At 40.5% G+C, this 18,384-nt stretch overlaps 2 protein-coding genes across 12 annotated transcripts in view; one reads left to right on the forward strand and one right to left on the reverse strand.

Annotated features, from left to right (window-relative positions):
• Positions 1–37: 37 nt before the first annotated feature.
• Positions 38–7,525, forward strand: RB195_002331 (uncharacterized protein; the record flags this gene model as incomplete). 4 transcript variants are annotated; one of them, XM_064199540.1, is made up of 22 exons in its annotated part: positions 38–68; positions 312–403; positions 767–926; positions 1,350–1,516; positions 1,608–1,674; positions 2,203–2,251; positions 2,330–2,420; positions 3,048–3,186; positions 3,244–3,281; positions 3,338–3,410; positions 3,827–3,883; positions 4,180–4,202; positions 4,268–4,362; positions 4,539–4,610; positions 4,976–5,054; positions 5,599–5,631; positions 5,774–5,899; positions 5,949–6,023; positions 6,241–6,384; positions 6,713–6,832; positions 6,982–7,233; positions 7,451–7,525. In XM_064199540.1, 22 exons carry the CDS (start codon positions 38–40, stop codon positions 7,523–7,525), a joined length of 2,058 nt encoding a protein of 685 aa, XP_064055419.1. The 4 variants fall into 4 exon arrangements, with proteins under 4 accessions (XP_064055419.1, XP_064055420.1, XP_064055421.1 ...); XM_064199539.1 differs by lacking the exon at positions 3,827–3,883; XM_013441206.2 differs by lacking the exons at positions 38–68; positions 312–403; positions 767–926; ... (1 more) ...; positions 1,608–1,674; positions 3,827–3,883 and having other exon boundaries at positions 2,235–2,251.
• Positions 7,526–8,394: 869 nt separating this feature from the next.
• Positions 8,395–18,384, reverse strand: part of RB195_002332 (uncharacterized protein) — a gene marked incomplete at both ends in the record, with an annotated part of 51,539 nt that continues 41,549 nt past the window's right edge. For 5 of the 8 annotated variants that reach the window (XM_064199544.1, XM_064199546.1, XM_064199547.1 and 2 more), the window contains 24 exons: positions 8,395–8,418; positions 8,467–8,625; positions 8,686–8,830; positions 8,924–9,105; positions 9,164–9,282; positions 9,339–9,488; positions 9,564–9,711; positions 9,789–9,953; positions 10,135–10,258; positions 10,328–10,409; positions 10,600–10,719; positions 10,800–10,875; positions 10,943–11,059; positions 11,158–11,304; positions 11,523–11,635; positions 11,708–11,849; positions 11,932–12,042; positions 12,358–12,465; positions 12,535–12,660; positions 12,814–12,979; positions 13,046–13,214; positions 14,213–14,239; positions 14,472–14,613; positions 14,672–14,862. In XM_064199544.1, the coding sequence (XP_064055422.1) occupies positions 8,395–8,418; positions 8,467–8,625; positions 8,686–8,830; positions 8,924–9,105; positions 9,164–9,282; positions 9,339–9,488; positions 9,564–9,711; positions 9,789–9,953; positions 10,135–10,258; positions 10,328–10,409; positions 10,600–10,719; positions 10,800–10,875; positions 10,943–11,059; positions 11,158–11,304; positions 11,523–11,635; positions 11,708–11,849; positions 11,932–12,042; positions 12,358–12,465; positions 12,535–12,660; positions 12,814–12,979; positions 13,046–13,214; positions 14,213–14,239; positions 14,472–14,613; positions 14,672–14,862 (3,053 nt within the window). Of the gene's footprint in view, positions 8,419–8,466; positions 8,626–8,685; positions 8,831–8,923; positions 9,106–9,163; positions 9,283–9,338; positions 9,489–9,563; positions 9,712–9,788; positions 9,954–10,134; positions 10,259–10,327; positions 10,410–10,599; positions 10,720–10,799; positions 10,876–10,942; positions 11,060–11,157; positions 11,305–11,522; positions 11,636–11,707; positions 11,850–11,931; positions 12,043–12,357; positions 12,466–12,534; positions 12,661–12,813; positions 12,980–13,045; positions 13,215–13,277; positions 13,398–14,212; positions 14,240–14,471; positions 14,614–14,671; positions 14,863–18,384 lie in introns of all 8 variants that reach the window. The other 3 variants (XM_064199542.1, XM_064199541.1, XM_064199548.1) reach the window with 2 other exon arrangements.

Here is an 18,384-nt window from a genome sequence, read left to right on the forward strand (position 1 = left end):
ATGTTTTAATAGTAGTCGTGTGGTCTTTTGATATAAGATGATTTTTTCTACTATTGGTGTAAGAACCAGTTGAGTTGTTTGTTGTTACTGCTACATGTAATAGGGGATATTTTATGTGGAAAATTTGTAACCCCGTGTGTTTGCTGTTGCTCAATGATATAAAACTTCTGCATGATCAGCTAATGCAGTCATGTTCATTTGTTGTTCTGTGTAATATTTGATTCCTTTATTAGGAAGTAAAACTTCATTGTTGTTTTCAGTTGTTTGTCTCATGGCGTCACATGGTTATAATAAAAATTGCCTGATTTCAGGCATCATGCCGTTCATGCATGGCACAATGCCGCTTCGGCGGACCTTCTATTATCTGTTGCAGGGAAAAATCAAGTTCAGAGATGATGTTCAGGTACAGGTCTTTTCGGTCCATTTTTCTTTATAATAACTAAATGATTGTTCTGTTTTTGTTGCTTTTAAATTTTTTCTCCAAGCAGTAGCAGTCTTAGACGAAAAAAGTAGGAAAATGCGTTACTCCAAGTATATAAATAATGGGCATCCGTTTTTGATTACTTGTTCTTCTAAGATTCTGTCCTTAGTTTTTAGAATTCTAATAGGCTGGCTTCAGCTCAGGTCTTTTACTATTATACTTTTCTACTACTTTAAAAGGTGTTGAAGAGTTGTGTGATCTGCAGTTTTCGTCTCTCCTATGCTTTTTAATTTCTTTAAAAAAATTGTGATTTCATTTATTTGATTCCTGGATTCTGTGTTTAAGGTGTTTGCCGTGGGATTTCATCGGCTTCCGAACGAACAGCAACAGGGAGTACGAGATTTTGTATTCTGGCACTGGGCTCAACTGCAATATAAAAACCCTCGAGTGCAGCTTGTGAAACACATTGATGCCGTCATCACGCCATTTGCTCGAGCATACTTGAGTTAGTGCCTGAAGCTAACTTTGGTGATTGATTGATCTCACAATTTCTCTAAGTGTGTCAACGTTTCCAAGCATACATGCGATAGTCGGGGCCGGTGCTCCGACCCTTTTCAGTTTTTGACGGTTGGAAAAGGGACCCCTTTCACTTTCGGATGGTTGGCAAAGGGATCCTCATCACTTGCGCTGCACTTCATGAGCTGGACTCGCTCAGACAGCGGAGGGCCTGGCTCGTCTCGTCTATCGCACCCATGTTTTCAAGTTCACTCAGTATTCACCAATGCGAACCATTTGTAAGAGATGTTGTTAAGAATATACAAAAAGACACACATTTATATCGTTCTCAACGACTTCCATCCGTTTGCACAAATTTTCAAGGTAAAGATGGATGAAGAGATACAAAATCTGTAAAACCAGTATTGTTCAGAAGACGGTAGAGAAGTCCTCTTCGATTTGGAGGGCATGACTCGTGAAGAGATCGAGACACGAATTGCAACAACGCTGGGAAAAACTGAACTTGTCAAGAAAAGAGAAGAGTTGATGGAAATCGCTAAAATGAATCCTGCCGATTTTGGCTCCAAATGCAAACGACAGGTAATGAATTCAGAAAATTGGAGTTGTCCCAGTTGCTTCATTGCGTGAAACTTTATAACTGCTCTTATTGGCCGCTACTCTTCTCATTTAGTGCATATGTGAAGTACAAGGGCAACACCCATGTACTGCATTGTTGCGAGCGCCGAAATACATGACGGGTAAATGGCGATGGAACCACAATCTTATCTAGATTCCATCAACATTGTTACTCTATTGTTTTGTTATATGTTGTCACAAATTTATCTCATTAATGTGTAGATCCAACTGTACAGAGGTAAATTTTAAAACCTTTATTCGTTGTGGATTGGTTGATAGGTATTTTTAGAATTGTTTTAAACCTGCAACTGTCAAATTTCTAGCTTTTGTAATAGTAAACTTTGACTTTAGTACGCAGTCGTGTTGTATATGTCTGCGCTTGCATTCAGTGAGCTCATGCTACGCTTTTTTTATTTACTTTTGATGTAGGCTACGAATAATGATAAAACACGATGATGTTGCATAGTTATGTTATTTATGATTTTCCATCTATTGGTATTCTAATATTTTGCACAGAAATGGAGATTTGGAATGGAGGCAGATTATCATGGAAAGGAGGGGCATGCTTAAAGGGTATCAGTGTATAGTATGTGAATAATAGAGATGAAAACATAACAAATCTAATGTGTCTCAGTTCATACATATTCGAGGACAGGTTGGTCGAAGGAGTGTCTTTGTGGAGATGAATCCTATGTACAGGTGGAAGCTTTTTTTTGCGGAGTTTCGGAAACACCGAAACAGAACTCCAGTTTCATGTCTTATTGAGATTTTCTGTAGGAAAACCTCTAGCAACTCCAGTGAATCCAAACATGCTAGACGGTTACGTGAGATGTTCAGAATTTTCCAACATTCAAAGGAAAGGCACCGAGTAAGATGAAAAATTTGATTTTTGCGGAATTCCTTCTAGTGTGAGGGTTCAGAATTCGTTTTAGTGTGTGTGCAGTGTTGTATTATGGCGTTTATGCGAATGTGATGAAAAGGATAGTTCTTTTTTTCTCTAATGAAAAGGATGACCAAGTTTATTTTTTTCGGTGGCTGCGATGCTGTGATCAGCGAGAAGATAGACAGAGAAAGTGTGCGAGTGACTTACAAAACGGTATCACTTCTAATTACTTACGAGTGAGTTTGTGTGGAACGTTGAACGAATATCTAGCCTCGGCTTCTTAGAGGGAAAAGAATGGCTGGTGGAGCGTCCCACCGCTGGAACGGCTACGGTGCATCATACCAGTATGAACACACCTCGACGGGAAGCAGAAGAGGGACCGCGAATTTTTTATGCTCCTGCTTTCTAGGCAGAGATTTGCAGATTTCATGATAGAGACACCGTCACTACTCTAAACTCCGCGGGCAGCCTTAATGGACTGTATTAACGAACCTTCCCCTAATGTTGCTGCAGCTGGAATGATTGATAAAGCGTAGCACATGTCCCTGGATGATGTTCTTCTTAAGATGACTATCACTACCGCTGATATTCTTAACGTGATAATTAATTCAGGAAGAAGGAGATCCTCTTGAAGGAAAACACGATTCGCCATCATCATCTTCACATTCATTTACGAAACATCGAAAAAAACCTCAACATGCGGTGCGTTCACCTTCTGCGTCAGAACAAACACGTCACAGAAGAAAAGCGGGTGAATCATGATAAGATCGTCGGAACTTTGCTCCAGTAAATCTTAGGAATCTTTTAGATACACGCAGTGCGGGAGGTGTACTAGCGACACGTTCGGTACGGTTTGTCTCGTGGGTTGGTAAAACATAATACTTCTGTAGATGAAACTGCAGACGGAAGACCAGGATGGATCAACAGCTGAGAAATCACCAGCCGAGAAACGAAGAGATATCCGACTAAAATATGGTAGGTATAATGGAGTCAAAGAGACATTAAGCACGTGCAGTTGCGCAAGCGGTTGTGCTCGAAGCGGCGCAGTGGAGCGGTTAGGATCGAGGGAGGACCCCTTCCACCACCGTTCATTTCTGTATTTCGCAATGGTCCGCTTTCGCAGCTGCACCGTGCTTCATGTCGTTTTGACCCGACTAATATGTGCTTTGTCTTCCAATGCGGAAAATAAATGGTGTTCTTTTTTTCTAAACGCCAACATAGCAACATCAGTATTCGAGCCGAGAAAGAGTGATAAGCAGTTGTGTTACAATCACCTGATTTCCATCCTGTGTCCAGTTGTCGAGCGCTTGCGATGTCTTCGTCACAGAACGCTCACTTGAGGCTGCAACTGTAACACTTCAATTGAAAGTCAGACAACGAATGAGGTGCAGACGCTTGCCACTGGTTTGGCATGGAGATCATTCGAGATTGGATCCGACAGGCAACAGGCAAATGTGCCGTTTTTGGAAGATTGTCGTTTTTACCAATTCGTTGGGGTGGCTTCAATTCTATACAGTAATGTCGTGTATCATTCTGTTCGGGTGCGTTTCGCAAAGTTCCAGTAATTTTGACTCATGCGGGGGCACCAGTGCCTCATGGTTCTAGAGTAGTTACTGATAGCTGCTATGAAATCCCTCGGCACCACTAGAAAATGTTATGTTGGTTTTTTTTTCTACTTAGAGGTTACTTTAAACAAGCATTTTATGTTATCCTTCAAATCCCGGAGCTAACGCTACATTTTCAGGATTGAACGAAAAGGATGAAGAGGTTACTGTCGACATAGATTAGCATCAGGTATGATTTAAAATGTGAATAAGGTAGATTACTTTCAGTGCTATAGAAAAATAGGTGAAGAAAAAGAAGAATTTGAGAGCGTGAGCGCAGTTGTTCGACCGGCGGCAACAAAAATGAGGAAGGCTAAACTGAAGTGAATGGATCTCGTCATCTATGTGGCTACGTCTTTTCGCTTACTCCCGGCTGATCTGATATGACTTGATCTGTCGTGATCCTGTGTGAATTATCTGATCATCAATGGTTCAACCATATGTGTCCTCCGTTGATCATCGAGAATTCGTCGCAGAATTTTAGTGAAAATGATTCCAGATGGAAGAAATCAACGGATGAATCGGAAGCTTCAAACCGCGACGCTGACAAAAGAGAGAAATTAGTTGATTTGTGAGTTCTTAAAAATACAGGCCATTCTAATTTCTAATAGCCTGACCTTCAAAGGCGTTCTTTGAAACCAAATCCAAAGTTCAAGGCGGGTATTTTATTCTCAACATATTTTCATCTTTTTTCTTATATTTATTCTAATTGCATTGCTGAATTACCAGTGAATAGCATGTGTGGAATTGAATAGGCGGCAACCTAAAATTTCATGACTTTTTGAAACAGAGAAATAGCAAATCGTTTCATCAAATGTCCTGTCCTTTTTTAAACAACAAGCACTGCTCGGAAAATACATGGGAAGGGAAGTCTAAAAATGAGAAATTAATAGTTTTATAGGCCCAAATATACTGCGAGAAGAGTAAGTTTTGCAGAAGTGGTGATTTGGCCGAGCCTGGAGTAGTAGAAGGTGGAGCAGCGGAGCAGTCTCGTATCGCAGAAATCAGGCGCAGGGTAACAACACTTCTATTGACTTTTTTGTTGGAAAAATTGAAACACTGAAAATTCTCTCGCTAGAATGGGGAAAAATAAACAGAAGCTTCCTAAAACAGTGAAAATTTTCATACCTAGCAGAATTGAACACACGCATAACTCCATTTGTAGATTTGTAGTTTCGCGGATTTTCTACGCCGGACTATAAACCTACCAAGATCTACTAGTACGAAGCCCTGAATGACGCTCGAGCGTAGTTTGGGAACTTTCATAAGCTGCGTGTGGATGGTGAAAACGTTACTTGTTTCAACCCTGAGGTTTAGTCGAAATAGCTATCTCTTGAGAGGAGAAGTGCCTAGCGCTTGGTAAGCAGCAGCCTTTGGTGCGAAAGGTTCAAATACGATAGAGAGAAGTCTTTGTTATGGTTCTCCTTGGATTTTCGGCATGGATCGAACATTTTTGAATCGTTCTGCGTACAATTTGAGGCTCATTGGGAGAGGAAGAATTCCATGAACTGTTTTCACCTAAATTCGTAAAAGCAATTCAAATGATCTCTTCGATTTAGGCTGGAATTCCATCAAAAACCGGGAGCGATAAGGTAAGTTTGGTTAGTTGTTAATAGGATGAAATCAAAATTGAAGCGACTGTGTCACAGCTTTTTCCATGGTACGTAGTTGTATTGGCATGCTTTAAATGATTCTCTAAGGTTATCTTGGAGATCACTTCATGAACTGATATAGGGAGTCGATGCTACGATGACAGAGGTACAGATACTTATTATTCGTATAGAAGAACTGGAACTGGCAAATCGCAAAGCAACATTGCAAATGAAAAATATGAGAAAAGAGTTGCGAGAAAAGAATAAGGTGAATATTTCAGCATTGTCCTTCTGTAAAATGACGTAAACATTTCCAGAAAATCGAAGAACTTACCTCACTCGTTACATTTCTTCAAAAATCGAAGGTTAATGGAGAGAATGACGAGAAACCGGTGAGCGATCAGAATGAATGGAATTTCGAAACTGCAAATAGTACTATTTTATGTTCGATATATCTGAAGATCTTATGATACAATCTCAAACCCACCAAAGATCTTTTTTGGACAACTTAGAATCAATGGCTAATGGCAATATTCTTTTTTAAGTAGAAAATTTGATGTTCCTGGGCATATCAATGTCATTTCCTTTTCGAGAATCTGTATATTACAGACTGTCGCTCAAGAATCCGTCGCTCTTCGCGGTCTAGATATCATCAAACGAAATCAATTGCTTGAACAAACAGTACGAACGAATGCAGAACGTGCCCTGCTGTGCAGTTTTTTCGAGGCCGCAGAGCCAAAACCTACTGAAACTGTGCGTGTCCTAAAGTATTTTTTGAAGTGTTTATTTGAAGGATCAAGGAATGAAGTGTCTGACGTTAATCAATCCGTTTGGGGTGCGCCCACATCGCGTTAACTTCAATTCAGAATCGTTTGAGATTACGAACGCGTGCGCAACCATGCAATCGGAGGATTATTCAAGTCTGTCTTTATTCCCCCAGGCAAATCTGGTACCAATTCATTGACCCCAGGAGGATGAAAGGCTTGGTTGGCAATAGGGCGCTTTTGAAGCATCGATCGATCGTGCAGACATATAGTATTTCATACTAGGCCTATTAGTTTCTTCTTTTAATCATTTTTAGATCGTGGCAATAATCGATGCGGCGTTCACGAATGCGATTGATGTGTTATTGATGCGACCAGATTTGTTCGACGATTTTGTGGATAATGAGCTGCGCTTGTTTCTCCTTGACATTAGAAACGTGCGTGCCATACTACTCTAACAACTCATTTCATCCATACCATTCATCACCATTCAAATCACTTCTCGCTTCATTGTCATTCAAACCAATTATCTCAGACTAAGACCGAAATAAGACCATGAGGTACTCGATTAAGTTTTGATTTTTAGGCCAAACGCATCCTCCTAGACGTCATGCTCTCTCATCCGGAATATGTTCCTAGGGCATGGGGTGGTGACACACTGGCGAAACGACAAAGAGAAGAAAAAGAATTACTGGAAAAGTGTCATACACCAAAGGCGTCTAGCCCCGAAAAAAAGAAAACTGACACTAAAACAATACCCGAACTGAAAAAAGCCGAGCAGAAGCCTGTCGAGCGAAGGGTTCTAGGTTCAAGTCCAGTTGTTCACAATGATCAGCAGGTACAGAGACCACAACAGGGATCAAAAGAGATGGCACAAATGTAGCTCAAATGTTGTAACTCAGAAAACTTCCTAGCTCACCATCAAAGGGGTCATTGTTTTTATTTCATGAAAATACAGCCTCTCCATATTTTTTAAAGTAGGATCCTATGCCGTAATAACAAATCAATAATACGTTCACACACGAGTGGAGATCGCTGCGTTTTAATGATTTCAGAGATTTGCGCCCATCGCCCGTAAGCCAATTATTACGGCTACAAGAAAATCGAAAACCCCTTCACCTGGAATATGAATAATCAATATCTTGTCAAGTAACGGAAACGTATTTTTGACAGTAAACATGCAAAATTGTTCAACAACGCCGTTATTGGCGTTACTTCTTAATTGCTAGCTGTATTCTGATAGGAAGTACTTTGTACGGAATAATTATTAATGTAAAAGTCCCCACTTTTCGAAAATAAAATTATTTTCCCAGCGCTCTTGCAAGGGTATTCATCGAACTTGCGTACGGTAGGAAAAGACAAACCTTAATCCAACATGTATGGTTGGGTCAAAACGACAAGAAGCACGTAACAAGTAAGCACGGTGCGGTTGCGTAAGCGGCGCGGGGGAGATAGCGGTTGGAATCGATATGGTACCATCGCGAACTGCATTAAAGAATGGCGCAAGCAAAGAGTCCTCTCTCGATTCTAACCGGTGCGGTCCACCGCACAGCTTCGAGCGCAGCCGCATACTTGCGTACCGTGCTTCATGTCGTTTTGACTCTACTATACTTTCATGAGTTGGGCGAAAGGTGGAGATTGGAAATAAAAACTTATTTCCTCACTGTTCAGAGTAAAAAATTCGTGTATTGAATTCAATTCCCTCAACAAACAGCTGGGAAAAATAAACATTTATTACTTCCCTAAAATCTACTCAACAAATATCATGTATGTACAGGATTTAGAACATAACAAACAACAAAAAGTGAACCTTTCTTTTCCATAAGTGCATGACGAGAATATAACTGACATGTGTTTTATCCTAACGTAGAATATACACAAACTAGATCGAATGATCACAGATAGCTTGTTTCATGTTAGTACAGATATTGTGTCATATTAGTGTCGTCGACGCTGACACCGTGCTCGGAACTCGTGAACTGACTAGATCAGCTTCATACTATCCTCTCAACTCGAGTATGAACTGAAATGAACAACTATAATCAAAATAACCAGAAATAAATAATATCACCTGTCTAAGGTCGTCTATCGTTGCTGTCAGCTCCCGAATAGCTTGATTTTGAACCCGTAGCTGTTCGCGTATCGCTGCGATTTCAGGTTGATCAGTTTCACTGTCACCATCTTGCAACGATATCGCTTGCATGCGCGGAAACCAATCGAGGTTACGGTCCTAGGTGAAACAAGCGGATACAAACTCATGTAACAAAAAATAAAAAGATTGAAAACTTACTTTGATACATTGTGCTACATAGCTTTCTGGACCCGTAAATTCTGTCTCATCCTTGATCTGTAACCATACGATGAAGTATAGATAGTGCCAAAGGTTGTGTTCTTCAGCTTGATGATCTTCGAAGGTCACCGAACGATTGTCGAACCTTTAAAATAAGCCTTACCACCCGAATAATACATATATCAATTTGTATTCAAGTTTCATGCTATTGCGCTAATTATCTCATCAGAAAACTTACTTCCCGCGCTCCAATCCACATATAAAGCAACTGTTCTTCAACACATCTTCCTTATCATTCTTTTCCGTCCTCAAATCTCCAAATGTGTCGATAATGACACCAAAAATAAGATTTAAAACAATGACGATAAGAACAACGAAGAAAGACAAATCGTAGATAATCCGGTAATAGAAAAGGTTCTCCTAAAACAATGAACTGTCTAGGAATATTCACACCTCAAGTACCTCAATCGCTTCTCACCTCAGGACCAACACTCCTCAAAACATCACCAATACCACCGCCATTCCGTAGTCCCCAATTTAGTGTTGTGATTATACACATTCGTAAAGTTTCACATGAAGCGATCTTACTATCTTCTTCTAAAAATACATTAAGAAAATGGAAATGTAGTAAAAAGTGAAGGATCAGCGCATACCATTTTCTTTCTTTCCTTCAATCACGGTGATTTGTCCAGATGCAGGAGGGGGACAGTCACCGTTCGCAGGACAAGCTTCTGGATCCGGATTTTTCACAAACAACGACACCGGTGGATCAGATTCAAGCAAGTCCACTTCACGAACGAAGTCTGTGATTATGATATGATTGAAGCAATCATGTGGCAGCCACAGTTGTTTACCCCAGAGTTACGGACTCAACTTACCCTTTTGGAAGAAAATGTAGCCAATGATTGAAAATACATAGACTAAAATTAACGCCAGCAGGCCGGTAAGGATAATGGACTGCCAATTTCTTGTGACTGAACTGATCACATTTCTAAGAGTCTCTTCGCTAGCGACGATATCGAACAGCTAGAAAATATGTGATAAAATACAATCAAATAAATTTATAAAGAATAAAGAATAAAATAAAGATCTCCAGAACATACCAACAGACAATAAAGCATCGGGTGTATAATTAGACCTGAGCAACAAACAACAAGATAGGCGATGTGGTAGTGCAATTCGCCATCGGATAGCCGAACAGACCATGATTTATCTTCTAAACCTTTATTGCTAGCGTATGCCACGAGGTGAACGCACTTGTTAGCCAACTAAAAAAACAACTGTGTACGTTGACAGCTTCTGAGGACAAAAATACTGGGATGACTGGTCCCAACAAACCTATTTGTTCTAACAATCAATTCTTCACCAATGAATTGTTTATGATTGATTACTGAGCGATTGATAGTTGCAGTTACTGACTAATCATTTTGCAGTAATAAACGCACATACCTGTGCCAGTCCTATTAGATAAAGAGCTGGTACTACACCGAGAAGCGAAATTAGCAATATTGCCACACTGAACATCACAGCAGCTATTGCCGTAATTATATTCGAACTCTTGGCCAAAGATGAGCTGAATCAATCAATAACGATCTGCAGAGTAATCTCAACAGAAACCAGAGTATAAAAGCTCTCGTCTTACTTCTCGTCCCATTGTGAATACAGAAATATTACAGAAATCACCATTGATGTGTACATGAAAGGATTAGACACGTAAAGACCCGCTGAAAAGAAGATATACAAGGAAGAGAAAGAAAATATCAGAAGGTTTGGTGTGATTGATTAAATGATTAAAGTGAAAAAAAGCTGTATAGAGTAATACGGTCACAACACTGAAAAAAGGTGCTGGATAACCTATGGCATCATATAATAGTTGGAAGGTCTCTGAGTGATCCTGAAGACTTAAGAACTCACTATTAGCTGTTTCAAATGGATAATACAAAGCAATAATGGTGTTGACTAGAACAGCAAATAGAAAAGCTAGACGACCCCAAAGTCGAAGGCGCTGGGTACATGCCGACAGATATGGTCGATCTAGAATTAAAAAGAGAGGAACAATCAAAAACAACAATGAGAAATCGTTAAATTGAGAAAAATGTGCTTTTTGAGGATACCTTGAAGTTTGCGTTGCCACTTCATCTCCTGGTAAAGAGCAGGCCATTGATCGAAAAACTCAGTCACCTTTGATCCCTGCAACAAAAAAATCACATGGTCACAAAAATGATTTGCAGTTGTTCCACAAGATTGGAACACAGACCTGGTTATCTCGTTCAGTATTGTTATATACATTTTGTTTCGTTTCTTTTGTAAGGAACGAGCAAACTTCATGTATTGGAAATACGACACGTTCCAAAGTGCGATCCTGGCGAACAATCTGAAGTGTAAAAACCGAGGGATAATATGTGTCTCTTACTGGTCGACACAATGTATTTACGGTGTCAAGCAATCCTGAAATCATTTAAAAATCTGTACCTCGATATGTGCTGTGTGCTTTTTATAGAAGTTGAGGGCGTTCCTCGTTTTGGCGGATTTCTTTTCGTCATCTGGGTCAAGATATTGAGCCAGTTCTGGACTATGTCTAGCCAATTGATGAGCGAGGATATAGACGTTATGCCCCACCTGGGAACAAAACCTGTGCGAAGCAAATACACAGACCATTTCAAAAAGCAATGTAACATTTCTGTAGTTAAATCTGAGTAAAAACGGCAGAAAATGAAAGGAGTATGAACAGAAGAGAATAGGAGCCTTCACAAGCTTTGCGAGAAACATCATAAAATCTTATAGTAGTCAGTTTTCAAAATGTAATAAATGAATTCGTAGTGAATTGCTGAACAAACCTCCTTTGGATCAACACTTGATGCTTCTTCAGACACATATTTCACCTCGGATTTCGAATCATCGTGTATGGACACAGTACCGGAAGCGTCCACGGAGATTTCAGGTAAAGTAACTAGAAATACGGCTTTTGCAAACAAATAAAAGAGAATTAACAAGCAGATGACATCTCCGCGCAGAAACCAACCTCCTTCGGTTTTTATCAATGGGCTAACAACATTTCTCGAATGATCTTGAAAAGTGCCCCTCTGTAGCAGCTCCTTTTTCATAATACTAATTTCATACTGCTTCGAGTGTGCCATTTCGTAAGCTTGAGTAATAGCATGCACCTACAATGTCGTTGTAGTGGTTTGTACTTCTTCCCGTCAGTAAGTGCTATTTATAGAATTTCAAAAAATCGATCCAACTCACCAGTTGGCGAGGACCTCCATCAGTATTGTCCATATTCTGAAGCACGCGCTCAGCATTTTCACCGTCATGTCGTGATTCCATGATGGCCAGGAGCAGTTTTGACGCCTGACTCTGGAACGGCAATTCTTCACTATAATTTCCCATGCACCGGTGGCGGTTTAATGCGGAAAAGAATAGCATAGGACGACATCGCGCTGGGAAGTGTTCCTCGTAGAAAATTTAGTCACCGTACGTCCATACTTTGACCAAAACTGTCTTACCAGACGGAACGTATACACTACAACCTTTCGTTTGAAAAGAAAATGTGATTTTCGTTCTTTACCTTCCAGTACGTGGGTAACTCTTTCAACTCACAACACCACTCAAGCAAACCACGTCTTTATGATTGAAATTAAAATTGTGAAAAAGAAAAAAATGCAAACTAACTTTGATTTCCAGTGCCAGTTCCATGTGGTCATCAGCAAGTGGTTTTATGTCATTAAGCACCAACGAAATGATAATATTCAGACCATTTTCCTGCATAGCCATTGTGTTCTAGAAAAACTGAGCTTTGTTTCAGAGTTCAAAACAAACAAAAAATCATACGCATAATCTTAAGCTGACTTGATTCTCGTGACATGGTCCCTGACAGAATTCCGTCAGTGTAGCCAGTGTTTGAGTGATAAGACTGAAGTTATGCTCGCCAATCTCACCAAAAACGCCAAGGCTTCCTTTTGTCGATCCACATACCTGAAAGTAACGAAAAGTGCATCTGCAACCTTATTCGTGTTCTACGGTTTTGGTGGTTCGTTCTACAACAATGACTAATTTCGAAAGTATAACTACCAATGACCGCCTCTGAAGGAAAAACTTGTTTTTCAGAATGAAAGCAATTCAACGTACAGTATCCAAGAAGCTGAGTGTTTCCGCTACAAGATTGTGATTAGCACGATCCGACTGTTTTCGAATAAAGTTCTGTAGAAGACTGTTATGATTCTCACACAACAGTTGAAGAACTCGCAGAATTGGTTCGATTATAGCAACTTCCGGTGGAAGAGCATCATTAGTCCTTGAATAATTATGATACAAATTCGTTCCAAATGAATGTACAGTGTTCACAACACGGTTACCTCACCTCTCATCGTCTTGATACGGAGAAAGGTCTGGAACACTGTTTGTCAAGTCATGTGAGTGATTGGAGATTTCTGACAAAGACGGATGTCTCATGTGATTGACATTGAAAAGCGCTCCAGGGAACGGTAAATGAGTTCCATGTTCAAGCACAGGAGTTAGCACGGTTGAAGCTAAAAAGAGGGTCAATCCTCGAAGATGTACTAGTAACAAAAGAAAGCTGAGAGGAAATCAACCACTAGTCCCATTGAATCTGGTACTTGTTGGCGATAAGAGAACTTGCTTCTTTGCTTCTGCCAGCTGCTGTTTGGACTTGTGGTGGAGCAGGACAGAAAACACGTTATACACAGAAGAATCTAGATCCTCTTTTTCTAATGAGAGAAGCCTCATCTTTTTTTTTCTGCTCTTCTCGAGCACTTCTCATTCCTACCACTCCCTCAGCTGACAAACCCAAAGAAAATGAAAAAAGACTACAAACATGCACACCCGAAAAGGTACAGCATCACAAGCAGCGGATTTCGGAAACCATAAGCTTAGACATAATGTTTCTTAGGCGAAAAGGCTCGCAATTAAAATAACAAGCGAATTAAACATTTCACTGACGAATATAGAGTTGCAAACTGCGTCTATGAAGATGGAAATCGCCATCGCGCTGAGTGGGCATTGACAATCCGGAAAAACTGTGACGGGGAGTGCCTTGAATAGGATACAAAGGGTAGAAGAGTAGTTAAACCTATGTGCTGAAAAGTATGAAAACACGAGGTGACTCAAGGAGTAATAGCAGAGTGCTACAAAATGTTGGATCCTTGGAATCGCAAAATGACTGACAAAAATATGTTTTGCGGTAGAAAAGGGACACATAGGACAGTGTTCAAACGATAAACGAAGACAACTAATCGGCAGACTTCTGCTCGACGATGTTGAGAACGTGCCAATTAAGTGACAAAAATGTCGAATGTTTCAGCTAAAAAAGACGCAGTGACGTGAAACCAGATAACTGTTGTTGATAACTGAACAAACTCGATTGTATATCTAGTTAAGAAAAATGTTACACCTTTGATAATCACAAATTCTGCCGACTGTTGTTATAACCGTTAAAAAAAAACATGACAAAATGTGGGAGAGACTGGTAGGAATCTAGGAACATGCAAACACCCGAAAAGGCACTTACATCTTCTACTCGCATTAGCTGAGAACGCTGAAATAAAGGATTATGGGTGAGGCAAGTAACTGAGAGTGGTGGGAATATGTTCATGGTTCCCCCTGCATCCCTTTGAGTCAGTATGAAAGTTTAGGTCATTAGTCAAGACTTAAAAACGAGTGAGTTTAGTTGAGAGATAGTTTTTGGATGTGATACGTGAAAATAACGAATAAACATGTGGAACTAACGAAAGAAAAAGCAAAGGAGATGTAAAAATGGAATTTCTCACCTCCTTTAGGCTTATTTTCATTGCATGACATCATATCGCTTTTCAGGCGATTTTGTGCGGTTTGAATCCGTTGCGAAAGTGCTTTGAAGAAGGGCTCGTGAGTGTCTTTCTTCTTTAAGCGATTATAGAACGATTGTTGCACCTACGACTAATTGATTAGGAAAGTAAAACTATTCAAAACTCATGAAATATATGCGGACCTTATCATTCCCTTCTAAAAGTAACGCTTTTCCAAGTTGTATGGCCTTGAGGAAGATTTCACGGCTCGGCTCGTTGATGATAATGTCAATGACGAGGTCGGACGCACCCGCATCGTTAAGGCGGCATTGGATATCGTACAACGAACGTTCCTCCAATGCAATCTCGTACTCTTTTTCAGATTGGCTGGGGGCTAAAATGTTGAAAAATACGTGAATTGCAAATAATTTAGGAGAACAAATCCAACTCTTTTTTGTTCAAAGATAAACGCGTAAAGATATTTCGAATGAAGAAGAACTTGGGACTCACAGGATATCTGCAATCTCCATCCCCGTTAATCTGAGGAGAAATATTATGTAAGGTGATCTCGGGGAAAATGTGTTGGGAGGGGGGCACTCAGTGGCACTCTTATTTCCCAAAGCTCTAACTTACTTTTCTCTCTTAGTAAGATTAAGTGTACATGTCATAGATCCTCTAAGACTAATGTTTGGGCCTTAGGGCCCCGATTGATTTGATTATTTACTTCGAGAAATAAGGGCGCCACTGAGTGCCCCATCCAACGGCCTTTACCCGTGATCTCATATTCTCTACCGCACCAAAACTAAGAGAAATCCTCATGTGAAATATAAGGAAAGGAGGCTTTAAATTATGTATTATTATTCCTCGTTGAAAGCACAAACATTTCGACGAGATTTCCGTTTAAACATTCCACTATGTGTGTCTGTTTCCGAGACAGTCTAGTAGCTCGTAAACAATATAATCATCCAGAAGTGCGAAAGTTCGACCTTCCTTGAATCTTGGCAAGGAGATTGCAACTTGTCGTTATGCCAGATGTCAAATGTTCTTACTTTCCAGGCTCTAACGAAGGCGAAGGCTTCTGTCTTATCCCAGACTGATTAATATGCCCATTCGGGAAGGAAGGGGACTGCATGGTCTCTGGTGTAGTCTATCTAATTTCGTGCAAAACATTTGGGGACCAATACATCGGCGAAACAGGGCGACCCCTTTGTGTTCGCATAAAAGAACATCTAAATGGGATGAAACAATCGGATGAAGCAACTCTCCTCGGAGCTCACCGCAGACAGTGTCATGAAAATGTTCCTTTCTGCATAGCTGTCGCGATCCTATCGTACGAACCCGGAATTATAGCTCGCAGAACTTTAGAAGCGTTTTGGATAAATGCAGAAGATCCGAAAGTGAATAGAAAGGAAGAGTGCTTAGCCGTGACCAACGAGCTGGCTCTGTATCAAGACCTTTGCGGGTTTTGATCTACGGGGTAATATACGGGTCGCATCCTAATTAGTATTAGCGGAGCGATTGCACCACGCGGATATCCGCTAACATCACGGCAACGCGGCTACTGAGGTAGGCACAACGAATTAAGCTCTTGGTTTTTTTCCGGGTGTGATATCCAAGGGGATGATGACTTGTTCTGGATGAAGCATTTGAGAGGATATATTGCAAATGTCCTTACTTTCCAGGCTCTGACGAAGGCGACAACGTCGAAACGTTAGCCGTAATAAAGTTTATTAACAATCTTGGCTGTTGCTTAAATTTGACTATCGACAAATATAATCATCTCTTTGATTCCAGGTACGCGTGCGTCAGGTGGCTGCGTAATTGTCTGCTTTCGTATTTTTAATTTCTAAGTTATTCCTACTTATCTGTTTAACGTTTCTTCTCCTGTCTCTCCCTTCATCACATTCGGTTCAGTCCAAGATTCTTTTTTTGTATAGCCATCATTCTTTTTTTTAAACATTCCGACTATTCTCACACAACTGCTTTAATCATTCAACTTACCCCTAGTTTTTTTTTTAACATTTTTCTTCTTCCTTAACACTCCCATCTACATTTCTAACATCTGTTAACTTGAAACTCTATATTTTGCCGATTCGATCTTTTTCCCTGGTATTTTAACCGTCTAACTAATTCTTTTTTTGCCTGCTGCTGTGAGCGATTGTGTTATCGATATCTCCTTGGTAGGTCAAATATATATCAGGTCATGCCAGCTAGATCCACTCTCGTTGCAAAAAAAAAACAAGCTGCACTTTCGCGCAGGCTAACGTTCGTGGTGACTAGAACGGCAGAATGTACACAAACAATAGAAGCAAACTATGACGAAATGTCAGCAACAGACCTGATCAGCGCTATTGCTGAACGGAACAAGGACCTTGTTATAAGTAAGAAGCTGGCAGCACTTTCTGAAAAAGTTAGGATGGATTTCGCCGAACAGTTTGAAGCGGACAAGCGTTCGCGGAGCGTAGTAATCAGTGGCCTAGCAGACTCAGGGTCTTCAGAGAGACTGGGCAAGCTGGAGGAAAAAGTCAACGATATTTTGCATGCATTAAACGTGAGCTATCGTCCAGTTGATCTATATCGGATGGGTAAACCTAATGCTTCACGTCCACGCTTAGTAAAGATCGTTTTCCCCTCTCAGTTGTACTGGCGCCGAGCGCTTGCTAATGCGCGCCTTCTTCGCGGTGCAAGTTTTCCCAATGTGTATATCCGCCGAAGCATGATATCTGATGAGAAGAAACGAGAGTATGAACTGAGACAAGAGGACCGTGAGCGTAACAGAGAAAAAAGTCAACGAGAGTGGGTGGTTTACCGTGGCGACCTAAGGCACATCTCTGACATCAAGCGAAGTACATCGGAAAACGCCTAAAGCTGCACGGTGCTTCTTCAACACTAAAATCATACTTATTTAATGCACGCAATCTCGTCAGTAAAATACAGCACTTACAAATGTTTCTCTGCTTGCACAAACCGGATCTAATTTTTATTACTGAAACTTGTTTACCCATAAAAGCTTGGACTCTGAGCTTGTTGGCAACCTGCCGTATAATGTCTATCTTTCGGATCGATCCATGGGAAGAGGAGGTGGGGTTGGCGTTCTTGTCAAGGCATTTATTAGTACCCAAATCGTTACTCCTGACAACGATCTTAAAGCTGACTTACTCTCCGCTGAAAATTTTGTGTGCTGATAATTTGTCGCAACTTCGTTTTATACTCGTACACCGTCCTTCAAATAGTTCTGTTGCTGATGGTAAACAACTTGTAGACGTAATTAGCGATCTTACGGTTATGGCGACTTCAATCTCCATGTTGATTGGATCAACTCCATAGCTTTCAACTCATCTTCATCACTTTTCTTAGATTTCTTCACCAGTGCTGGTTTCGTGCAAAATGTGAATCCGTCTACCCACGCTAATAGGGTTCTTGACATTCTCCTTACACCCAGCACCTAAACCCTTGATGTTGAGCTCCTTCCACTGCTAGCCTCATCCGACCACGCAATTGTCCATTTCGATACACCTGTATCTATGTCAGCTCCAAGAATTCCAATGTCTGACTTTTTCGTGGCTGATTACTTTTCCTTGAACAATTACTTTTCTGGTGTTGACTGGTCTACTCTATTTAATCATTACTCTTCATGTTCGGACATTTATCTTAGATTCTGCAAGAAGATTTATGAGGGTCTTGCAAAATTTGTTCCTTTTCGATCTCCTCGCGCTTCTTGTTTGGATCTTCCACCTCAACTAAACACCTTAATCTTTCAAAGGCAACGTCTTTTTGAGGAGTTATCCTATGAGACTATCCTTTACGTAACCTGCTGTACAAGAAACTATGTTCTGACATTGACTTCCACATGAAGAGATATCTTTCTTATCGAGAACGCCACTTAGTGCACAGCGAATCCATGAAGCCCTTTTAT

This window comes from Necator americanus, chromosome IV (assembly GCF_031761385.1).
Source record: "Necator americanus strain Aroian chromosome IV, whole genome shotgun sequence".
NCBI lineage: Eukaryota > Metazoa > Nematoda > Chromadorea > Rhabditida > Ancylostomatidae > Necator > Necator americanus.